Consider the following 12518-nt stretch of genomic DNA (forward strand, 5'->3'; position numbering starts at 1 on the left):
AACAATCCCAGCCTTTTAACTACTTGGGCACCAATTAATATTGTTTGCGCTGGTGTCAAAGAGAGGGGGTTCGCTTTGTCTTGTCTAGCATTTTATTTGCCGGGACTGACAAAGGCACAAGATCTGTCCAGTAATAATGCCTTATGGGGCACACCTTTAAGGCGTTCACCTGACCATTATATTATGTGCAAATGTAAAAGTGACAACCGGTCCACTAACAAATCTACATCTAGCCATACACCTAAAATAGCTGGCCGTCCTCACCCCCGACCTCCCCACAAACATGCACAGCCGAGTTTGCATGCTTATTTCAAGGGGCGGGGGGGGGGGGGGGGGCACAAGCCACTGCCAGACACTTCTGATCTCAGAAAATCCAAGTTCTATTTGGGTCCTGACCTGCCTAAAAAAAATAATTGCAGGATCCATACTTTCAGAAGAAACAGAGCTTTAATATTTCTTGAGGTGGCAATTTATTATTGAAGAATATTTTTATTGTCCGCATATGCTTCATCATACCATATTATTCATGTTTTACTTGTATCTTTTTTAAGGTGTTGGAGGGCAACTCAAACTTTCAGGATCATAGTCGTAACAACTTCATTCCTCCAGTTGTTGCTCGGGTTGTTCGCATAATCCCGCGGACCTGGAACCAAAGGATAGCTCTGAAGGTGGAACTCATGGGATGTGTACTTGCACAGAGTATGTATAAATGTCACTTGTTCTGTTTGTACATGTCACCATATTCATCCATCAGCTAATGCACTCATGGTCTGGGGACTCCTCTAAAGAGAAATGCAAGAAAAATTTCCCGTTTTTCTTTTTTTTAAATAACCTTTTCAGTAATATGTTGCAGCACTCGTTGAATTAGTGAATGTTTTACTAGTGTTCGTCTTGTTTTTACCTCTACAGCTCACAATTCATCTACTCATCCCATGTGGAAGAAGCCGAATGAGAAGAATCGAAAAAATGTCATAAAAGAAGAAAAGAACATCACTGAGCCGGTTCCATCAGAAGAAAATGATTTTGGTATTTAGTCTGCATTAATAAATGTATCCGTTTTATGTTTAGAGATCTAGCAAACCAGTAAAAATAAGGAGAAAAATAATGATACCCAATGTATTTATTTATCTTGGTTTAATATTGCACAATTTTTTATTTTTTACTAGTTAATTTCCTTTTATTGTACATTTTTGCATGTTCTGCAATGCTTTAGTCCTGATTAAGTCGAGCGTATTATAAGTCTGTGTGCTGTCCGTTAAAAAAACAGACGGCACACGGACCTATGCTATTCAATAGGGCTATTCACATGTCAATGGTTGCATGAAAAACACGGACAGCACTCAGATGACTTCTGTGTGCTGCCCGTGTTTTATCACACACCAGTTGCTAAAGAAATGATGAGAAAAAAAACAGGAACACTGCTGCCACACGGAATGGAAATGCATGAAATACAGTCCGTTGTTTTGCAGAGACAAAACTGACACGCTCGCCTGAATAAGGCCTTAGAGAGGCTGTCACCACATTATAAGTGCCCTGTCTCCTACATAAGGAGATCGGCGCTATAATGTAGGTGACAGCAGTGCTTTTTATTTAATAAAACGATCTATTTTCACCACTTTATTAGCAATTTTAGCTTTATGCTAATGAGTTTCTCAATGGACAACTGGGCGTGTTTTACTATTGACCAAGTGGGCGTTGTACAGAGAAGGGTATGACGCTAACCAATCAGTGACCAATCAGTGTCATACACTTCTCTCCATTCATTTACACAGCGCATAAGGGATCCTTTTAGATCGCTATGCGCTGTCTTATACTAACACATTAACGATACTGAAGTGTTTAGACAGTGAATAGACCTTCCACAGGATGTCTATTCACAATCTCTGCACTTCGTTAATGTTTCTGTGGTAGTTACAGAAGAGCACTTGTCACGGGTCGAAACGTTGCCATTTTTTACTGGATGTTTGACCAATAAAAGAATATATTGATTGAAATTTTGGAGACGTGTGCTGCTGTTCAACCATGCTTTTTCTGAGGATTACATTACGTCAGACTGGGTTTGTCTGATCTTACAGCATGTCACCGCTCCTGATATCGGGATTTGTGCTGCTTCAAACACTTTATTTTTTGGCTGATTGGTCAGCATCATACACTCCTCTGTATAACGCCCACTTGGTCAAAAGTAAAGGACGCCCAGTTGTCCATTGAGAATCTCATTAGCATAAAGCTAAAATCGGTAATAATGTGGTGAAAATAGATCGTTTTTCTAAATAAAAAGCATTACTGTCACCTACATTATAGCGCCCATCTCCTTATGTAGGAGATAGGCCACTTATAATGTGGTGACAGAGTCTCTTTAAAGACGTGTTGGACAAAAGCATCAGTGGAGGCTCGGGCGCTGGAGAGGTGCACTTTCTCTTTTATAAAAAAAAAAAAAAAAAGTTTCGTAATGGTTTACAGATGGGATGACATGTTCGTTCCCCTGACATGCTCCAGAATTGTTATCTTATGGGGACGACAAGTATTCTTTAAAACTGACATATTTTCTTAGAAGTCTGCATCGTACCGTTCTTATGTTATTCCTTCTGCAAATGTATGAAGAAATTGAAAACTGGGTTTTACCATTGCTCTTGTGAATCGGGTGTGTCTCTCAGCACTCACTGTTGTGTTATGGAGTATGTGTTGTAAAACAGAAATGTCAGGAGTGGAGAAAGATCTTTTTTTTTTTTAAATGGGTTATCCAGTTTAAGAAATACTAATTTTTATATACCAGATTAGGAAATTTTGAGCTGAGGAGTCCTTTTTTCCTGGATTCTTATCCCTTGTCTGGAGTGGAAAGCGGTTATGAAGATAGTCTCCCTCTCTGGAGGACCTGTCCATTATACAGACAACCCATTGATTTGAATAGGGACTGTGCAATTCTTAATTTCCTCTGTGGTGGCGCTACAGGAATACCTAGCAGAAAGTGCTAGGTTTCCCCACAGATAACCGATGATCGCTGGGGGTTCTAATAGAGGGACAGTTTGTGATTAGTTTATTGTTAAGGGACCCTTTTAAGGCCTAGTTCAAATCAGCGTGACTGCCGACGTATACTCTTCATATATGAAAGTGACGTCAGGAGCTTCCCCAGGGTTGGCATCTTCGATACCTGATGCTCTTCTCAGAGACTCTGACCATGGGTAAGCTCCCCAATGTATACATTAACGTATACCTGTGACGGTTGCAATACAGTGGCATCAGTCACACATAGGCTCCCATGTTCAAAAAAAGTGGTATACGTGTTTTTTTGCGACATTCCTCAGGATGGAATAGCGTTGTAAAAGATTTGCTGACGTACACCGGTCCGACTGAGGCCAAAAGGACACTCATTTGGCCTCAGTTGTCATAATAGAGCCCTATGGAAGCATTAAGGGTGTACGCTGGGAGCTTTCCCAACGTACACAATAAATGTAGCTCAATAATAAGATGTAAACTAGGCCTGACAGGTAGGGATTGTTCAAGGCGAAGTTGTTTAGCTAAATGCAGGGTTGACACTGTGCTGACACCAGAGAAGGATTAAAGCAGCTTAAAGAGGCGCTGTCACCAGTTTATAAGTGCCCTATCTCCTACCTAATCCGATAGGCGCTGTAATGTAGTTTAAAAACAGAAGTTTTTATTTTGAAAAATGATAATTTGTGAGCAAGTTCTGAACAATTTTAGATTTATGCTAATTAGTTTCTTAATGCCCAACTGGGCGTTTTTTAAGTGGGCGTTGTAAAGAGAAGTGTATGACGCTAACCAATCATTGGTCAGCGTCATACACTTCTCTTCATTCAAGTTTAGCTGTACTCACAGTTTCTGCGGAACTTACTCACAGCACAGCGTGATCTCGCAAGATCACGCTGTGCTGTGAGTAAGTCCCACAGAAACTTTACCGAAGTGTTGGGAGTGTGAATAGACATCGCATACTGGCTGGAGGCAATGTCTATTCACTCTCAAGACACTTCGGTAAAGTTACTGTAGGAGTATGTGACAGCACAGCGTGATCTTGCGAGATCATGCTGGGCTGGAATGAAGAGAAGTGTATGACGCTGATTGGTCAGCGTCATACACTTCTCTTTACAATGCCCACTTCGTAAAAAGTAAAAAAAACTAAACAATTGGGCATTGAGAAACTAATTAGCATAAATCTAAAATTGTTCATAACTTGCTCAAAAATTATCGTTTTTCAAAATAAAAACCACTGTTGCCTACATTACAGCGCCGATCAGATTATGTAGGAGATAGGGCACTTATAATCTGGTGACAGAGCCTCTTTAACAGTAATCTCAGACTGTGATATTAGTCCGTTTTTAATAAAAAATAGCATTTGGTTTGCTGTTTTCATACCTAATATTGTCTGTTTTTTGTTATTATAGGATGGAAACTGATTGCGATTTTAATTACACTGGCATTGGTGGTGTGTGTAGTCATAGCGGTCATCTGTATATGCATATCACGGAGGTACGTTTTTTTCCCCTGATAATTTGGGCCATTATAACCAATTGGTGCACTGCTTTCATTTCCTGGGGCACATTTAAAACATGACAGAACAATCTTATTTGTATAGATAACAGGCCTATGTTTTTTACTAGTTTTCATAAAGGACTTTATTGGGTTAACAGACGCATATTATTCTATACTTCTCCTGTGCTAATCAATAAGGCCCTTTCTCTTTTGCAGAAAACGATTAAAAACCGACACATACAAGTCTGAAGTCCAAAATGGTGGTGAGTAAGGATTACCAGAAACGTTACATTTAGATGTATGTAATGGCCAGCTTAATATAGACCCCACTGTTCTCTCGTGCAGGGTGCTGGAAGCAACTCGAACAGCCATTCATGAGACAACAGTCCACAGATTTTACCATCAGTTACACTAGTGACAAGGATATTCTGCAGAAGTTTGACCTTGTCAAGTGTGACACAGAAGGTAAGAAACAAGTGTTACTGCATATTTTCTTTGAGATTTCTCCTCCCACCTGTACAGCTCTGGAAGTCGAACATACTCAATATGCCTGAACATGAAATCCACACCCCGCATACTTACACCTAACAGCTCCCGCTCGGTCTACCATGCTGTCGTCATCCATAGTACTGGGCTAGTCTGCACAGGGTGCTGTATATTCTGCATTATTAGTATGTTGCACCCAACTCCGTTCTGAGCACTGAGACCCCCACCAATCCCTAAAACGAATCGGCAGAAGCGCTCGGTGTACGCTATACTGCTTGATTTCTAATCAACTTTTCTCGGAAAGATGAACAAGTGGTGTGAGGCCGGACCGGAAAGTCTATGAGTCCGTACACTATTCTCTCCGAGGAAAGACAATCCGAATTGAAGCAGCACATCACTCACCCGAGCGCTTCTGCTGCTTCGTTTTATTGATCAGTGTTTGTCTGTGTTCAACCCCACCGATCAAAACGTCTGACATGTCAATAGTTTTTAAAAGTTTAGTTCTCTATTAACTAATCTCTCAAACCCCATGTATCCTGAGATGTATGGCGCTAAATGTTAAACAAACGTGTAAAAACAAAAAAGTATACCTCCGACCGATGCCCTCCATCGCCCATAGACTTCCATGTTAAAAAAGAAGTTATGTTTTTTTTTAAGGGGTGGTGCGAGATTGTATAACAATTCAAGAAAAGTGTGGACACGTCTGTAGTCTGTATAGTCTGTTATTATTTATAAAGCGCGCTTGTTGAATCAGTATTTCAGTAAATATAGATTATAAATTAGATAATGGAGTTTGTATGTCCTTCCCGTGTTTACATACAGATAGATGAATTTGGAATTTTAGATTGTGAGCCCCAATGAGTTCAGGGACTGTGAATAATGGAAATCTCTGTACAGTGCTGTGGAATATGTTTGAGATATATAAATGAATCAAATAGTAATCTAATTAAAAGCTATGCAATTTTGTAAGATACTTATGATGTCAAGATCTTTGCTTGCTGTAATTAAATAGGAACGTTCACCGTTTTACTTCCAGAGTAGGAAAATGTGTCCCAGTTATTTGATGACCACACAGGTTACAAGAGATCTTCGATAACTATAAGGGTATGTGCACACGCTAGCTGGCTTTTACGGCTGAAATGACAGACTGTTTTCAAGAGAAAACAGCTGCCTCGTTTCAGCCGTAAAAGCTCCTCCTCGTAATATACGAGGCGTCTGTGACGCCTGTAATCTTGAGCTGCTCTTCATTGAGTTCAATGAAGAACGGCTCAAATTACGTTGCAAATAAGTGCCCTGCATATAATGTATATAAGTGCCCTGCACTTCTTTGCCGAGGCAGTCAATTTACACGTCGTCGTTTGACAGCTGTCAAACGACGACACGTAAAATACAGGTCGTCTGCACAATACGTCGGCAAACCCATTCAAATGAATGGGCAGATGTTTGACGACGTATTGTAGCCCTATTTTGAGGCGTAAAAACGAGGCATAATACGCCTCGTTTACGTCTGAAAATAGGTCGTGTGAACCCAGCCTTACAAACTGTCCACCTTTGTCATCATCCCGTGACCTGACATTTCATCCTCTAAAATAGGAACCATCACGGTTTCCTTCCAAAGACGGGGAAACAGATCTTAAAAACTGTGAGGAATTGATCCATTATAAAATTAAGTTCTACCATGGTCTAAACTTTATTTCCTCGATCAGGAAATCGGAAACCTATTTATATTACATTTTCTTTAACAATAGTGCCATCTAGTGGAAATACACTATAGATAAGGCTGTGAAAGAGAACATTTAATTGTGTCGCCCTGTATTATGCCTGTTTAGTGTTAAATACGTTTCAGGGGTTCTGCATTTATTTACTGTGAAATGTATATTTTTATAGCACTAACCTATTTGAAGCGATGTACAGAGATTGACATTCATATCTGTCCCTATCCGCTATGACGTTTACAATTCTATTTGTCTCGCTCACCAGTTAACCTATGTTCATATAATGCATGTCTGATATTTTACATTGCACCAGAAAGTAAAACGGTTACTTTTCAGAATATTATAGCATGTAAATGATCTTTTCATTGCATTACTAGAGATAAAATAGCTTTCATACAACTTCAGTATATTTTAGTTAAAGTGTTGTTGTTTTATTTTTGTGTAGATTATGAGCAGTCCCTCATGATTGGTACCGGCACCGTCACAAGGAAAGGATCCACCTTCAAGCCCATTGACACAGACAATAAAGACTCATTTGGTGGCCAGGAACAAGAAAACCATTACGACTGCCCTCTCCGGACTAATGAGTACGCATTGCCACTCGCGTATCCCGAGCCAGAGTATGCCACCCCCATCATTGAGCGTCACATAATGAGGGACTGCACCTTCCCACCAGACTCAGGTTACAACGTCCCTGTGGTATCTCTGGACCGCAAACCTTCGTCCTCTGCTGTCAGCTTTTCCATTTCTTCCAGTGCGGAGAACAGTGGTGGAGACTACCAGACACCTCACAGCATACACATTGAAGAGTGTGACTATGATAGGCCCAAAGTGCACAGTACATGGGCTGTGGTGGACAGCGGTGACTATCAGAAGCCACAGTTCTGCACTTTAGTGGCAGATGGCTACTCTTCACCAAGGGACTGTTTAAAGCCCATCAATCAGACTGCAATAACTGCCCTCTTATGACTAGCTCCGGGGGACTATACATAGAGAGCCCCATACATGAATGTTACTGCACAGCTGCTGAAGATCAAAGGTGTTTACATGGATACACTAGGATTTCTATGGTAAAGTTCAGGGGACACGCTGCATGGGGTGAAGGTTTGGTATACAGTATCTGCAGTCCTGGTTACCTTGTGAAATATGTGCAATGTGTACAGAAGATATTTAAGAGACACTTTTTTTTTTACCACTTTCTACCTGGCTCTATACAGACTGTCTTACTTGATCTGCATGTAGTCGGTGTGCTCCTGGCATTTCTACACTTGACTTCACCGGTGCTTTATTATTATTCTTTTTTTAATGACCGTTAATGAACACTGTGAATGTTTAAAATGAGTTACATGTTAATTTATATTGCCTGTAAAACAGGACCTGATGGGCACAGCGTTGGTCCATTGTGATTTGGAGTCATCTGTGCGATCGCTGCCTCTTAGCTGAGGTACTGGCTGCGGAGGATAGTTGTAAAGTTGGCTATACCCATCTGCATATTTGGCCAATGCAACATTAGAATCAGGACCTTTATGGCGAGATGTCCGGCAATAAACTGATCCTTCCAATTCTTCATTGATCTGGCTGGCATAGATCATTTCATAAATTATAATAACTGGGTCATGTTTCCTGTCACTTTAAATGCGGTGTATTCCCCAAGAAACGGCTGCATATTCAAAACTGCGCTCGATCTTTTCTACCTGCCTAGTTTATGTTGTCATAGTTATTTCACACCTACCACAGATTAATTCACACGTCTACCATAGATTCAGCAAATATACAGTTTAAAATAATTGATATGATCGGAACTCAGAAGCTAAGCAGCAGCCAAAGTTTGGTCTTTATAATCTGTCATTTTATTAGTATTATAAGCTCGTTGTAAAGCGGCACTTCCTGCGGGAAGGTTTGCACAAGTGGCTGTTGCAACTACGGTCTATGGAAAACAATTTACTTTGAGATTAGATCCATTTGTTTATTTTTTTTCTTCTGCGTGGAATATATATACTTGTATAATTTTCCAATTTTTAAATTCTATTTCTGCCATATACACTTTTATAGTTTTAATAAAAGTTAAAAAAAATGTCCTATTAAGTGAAATGATACACTTCATTGGTTGAACCATTATCTACAATGACGCAGGTAGTTACTTTGTCAGAGGTCAGTATTTCATGAATATCTCTAAGACCACATGATTGTAGTGTGCCTATAAGATTTGTTTATATTGGTTCCGTCCACAAGATACAGCTGGCAGCAGTGTAGCCGTTTCGGATCAAAGTTCCATAGTTTGCAAGTTGCTGTTCAAGGCCTAGTTAGATGGTGTTATACGCAACTTACTAACTGCAACGTCACGAGCTGCACTGGATAGCACACTTTGCGCGACACAATACAAATCTCTACAAGTGCGGCACTGTGCGACTTTAGCTAGAACATCTTTTGACTAATGTTGCTGTATAGCCCGGCCTGAGGATGTTCACTTACAAATTACAATTGCTAATCTTGTCAAAAAGGCACGTGCACACTTCCCACGGACAAACATAATTTTTTTTTTCCCCCTTGCGCGTTTATCCTCTTGGTAAATATAATTTTATGTACTACAGATATTATGTACATTCACATAAAAAAAAAATGAAAATCAGTGTTCTGTTCCTTAGTAAATTCTTTGGCTGGACCAAAGGACAAGAATATCCAGTTACTGATATAAAGGAGCAGGAGTATTATACAGTAAATACTAGGTCACTACGGGTGGATACACACGAGCGGTCACTTGTGGCAGGTACATTCTGCTAAAGCTGCCGTAATACTATTTGAGCAGCTGGTCAGTCAGTCCTCTTCTTCCATTCATGCTCAGACAAGCGTGCACACTGCCAGTCCTGTTCACTAGGAAAAGCAATGATTTTATTAAAACTACTGTAACACGGCTTACAACTAGCACCTAAATATCCACCAGAAATTGTTGGAATATCCTCTGTGAAGACATACAAAGCCCAAGACTCCTTCCACTAATCCTGAAGGTAGCGGGTAAATCGGTTATTCTGGAATAGTAATTTACCGTCTATCTATAGTCACTTTTTCGTGTGTGTAATTCTTATGTCAAGTTAAATCTACCCATTCCAAGCAACGTATTTTATTACTGCGAATTCCTATTTAAATTGTCCCTTCCATTGACGTCTGTGTAAAGTGCATCACCAGTATCCAGGCTTCGTTGTAGATTTTTTATTTTATTTGAATGTTATCATGGCAAGAAATGTTTGGATCACCTGGAAGAGTAAATAATATATCTTTTTATTGTTTAAAACCGTTCTGAATAAAATCATGTACTAGGAAGCTGCAAGTGGTTTTCTTTTATTTTTTTCTGTTGAAGGGTTCACTACAGCCAGAAACTAAAAATTCCGCTTTTGGCCAGAGTCCTAGAGATCTTCTAGTCCCCATAGTTTGATGGTGCCAGTACAGAGATCCCCTGGTGTCACCATAACAATAAAGCAGTACTGTCCTGAGACACTTCGGAGACAGTATAGGAAAAATTTCCAAAAGGAACCGTAGAATTTTCCAATGAGGACTACTCCCCTGCAGTAGGATTGATTCTAGCTTTTCTGCAGCCAGAGGCAAAAATTTAAATGGCACCCACCAGCTTGATTGACATCCCCTTGGCTGTTCTAAATCACTAGCAGCCTCTTCCATCTCTTGCGGATGCGCTGTTGCCTTTTACTACTCTCGCCCGTGCGGTGCAGCAATAAAGCCAGGCCGAGTACACCGCGCTGCATGGCGCATGCCCATGGAGCACAAGGCAATGGCACAGCCGAGAAAGTTGGAGGAGACTGGTAGTGATGTATAACAGCCAGGGAATGTCAATCAAGAATGGAAAGGTGGGTTTGGAGGCAGGACTCTGACTCTTCAGGATAGTGGCACTGCCTCATGACCCTTTAATGAGTAATTAGTATACAGTGTGCGCCATTTTGAAAGTTGATTTTATAGATTTTGCTGCATCTGAAAAAACCTACAGGGGAATGTTTGGAAATATTGTCAGGTATTACCGCATGGTGGTGGTTCAAGGGGTTAAAATTACCTGACAGGTTCCCATTAAATATACAATGAAATGAAACAATGCCTTCTGCCCTGCAGTTTTATGTTTAAGTCATGGCTCAAAATATATTAGACAAGTGTTCCAACAGACACTCACACTGGAAATTTATCCATCTCCAAATCATAGATTATATCGGAAAGAAGTAAGGGTATGTTCACACACACTAATTACGGACGTAATTCGGGCGTTTTTGCCCCGAATTACGTCCGAATATAGCGCCTCAATAGCGTTGACAAACATCTGCCCATTGAAAGCAATGGGCAGACGTTTGTCTGATCACACGAGGCGTATATTTACGCGCTGCTGTCAAATGACGGTGCGTAAATGGACGCCCGCGTCAAAGAAGTGACTTGTCACTTCTTTCGCCGTAATTGGAGCCGTTATTCATTGACTCCAATGAAAAGCAGCGCCAATTACGTCCGTATTGGACGCGGCGTTCAAGCGCCTGCACATGCCTTTACGGCTGAAATTACAGGGATGTTTTCAGGCGGAAACATCCCCGTAATTTCAGCCGTTACGGACGCCCTCGTGTGCACATACCCTTAGAGACACAGACACTGCTTGCATGCTTAAAAATACTCATTTAGAAAAACGATCTATTTTTACCACGTTAGGAGCGATTTTAGCTTTATGCTAACGTGGTAAAATTAGATCGTTTTTCTAAATAAAAAGCACTACTGTCACCTACATTACAGCACCGATCTCCTTATATAGGAGATAGGGCACTTATGTGGTGACAGAGCCTCTTTAACTTTTTTGTTTTTTTTGTCCCACTAGGGGACTTCACTTCACAGATATAATGCTTTGGTATACTTAGTCAGTGCTTCTGGCATTGGCCTAATAGGCAGTTGCTGAAGGCAGACCTGGGGGCCTTTGTTAGGCCCCCTGGCTGCCATGAAAACTCAATGGCGCCCCACGATTTATTTGCGGGGGCGCTGATGTGGTAACAGAATATGCTTCCTCTCTCTATCAAACACATTAAATGCCGCTGTTGCTGTTGACAGTGGCATCTAATGGGTTAGCCAGAATCGGAGAGCTTCGATTCCGGCAGTTGGGGGCAGGAGCCAGGCTGTGTATAACAGCCGTGCTCCTGTCGCTGATTGCATGAGTACAGTGGCAGTACCTGCGCAATCAAAGCACGGCTCTGTCCGTCCGAACTAGCTCCTTCACAGGACGGATATATCCGTCCTTCGTCGTAAAGGGGTTAAACCTCGGTTCCTGTCCCTACAGAGGTCAAGGGTGCAACCTCCAATCGGTACGGTCATGAAGGACTCGTGGAAAACCAAATACCTGTTGGAACGAATTACTTTTTTTTTTTTTTCTTGTTCAATCACAGCAAACATCTGGCTGCTACGTTTATGCCAGAAAATAAAAAACTGGACCAAAGCACTGTGTCTATGTCCACCCTAAACAGTCTGTTTCTCACCAAGAACAACAGTAGACCCAGAAGAGTGGAAAAACCTTTCCAATTCAATGCTACCACTACCTCTTTAACCATAGCATGGGATATGATGAAAGTATAGAGGGATATATTGATAGACTGTTTTGGCTAGAAAGGCGTATGACACTGAAAACCAGTAGAGCTGTCAGTCAAATGCAGAGGGGAGGGGTTAGAGATCAGGATGTCAGACACTTAGAAGCTAATTTGCATACAACAGTTTTATTCTATTTTTTTTTTTTTTACACTTTTGCAAGAACTGAGCTATCTAACAGAGGTATGTTGCCACTGCTTTCCCTTATACCTATCTAGTGGTGTC

General features: G+C 40.9%; 1 protein-coding gene across 1 annotated transcript in view; it reads left to right on the plus strand.

Annotated features, from left to right (window-relative positions):
* Positions 1-7989, plus strand: part of DCBLD1 (discoidin, CUB and LCCL domain containing 1) — a 61656-nt gene extending 53667 nt beyond the window's left edge. Inside the window, exons 10-15 of the mRNA XM_075864253.1 lie at positions 552-699; positions 910-1026; positions 4398-4482; positions 4702-4748; positions 4831-4950; positions 7132-7989. Coding sequence (XP_075720368.1) covers positions 552-699; positions 910-1026; positions 4398-4482; positions 4702-4748; positions 4831-4950; positions 7132-7655 — 1041 coding nt within the window. The 3' untranslated portion in view covers positions 7656-7989. The remainder of the gene's footprint in view (positions 1-551; positions 700-909; positions 1027-4397; positions 4483-4701; positions 4749-4830; positions 4951-7131) is intronic.
* Positions 7990-12518: the final 4529 nt, after the last annotated feature.

Source organism: Rhinoderma darwinii, chromosome 4 (genome assembly GCF_050947455.1).
Source record: "Rhinoderma darwinii isolate aRhiDar2 chromosome 4, aRhiDar2.hap1, whole genome shotgun sequence".
Classification (NCBI taxonomy): domain Eukaryota; kingdom Metazoa; phylum Chordata; class Amphibia; order Anura; family Rhinodermatidae; genus Rhinoderma; species Rhinoderma darwinii.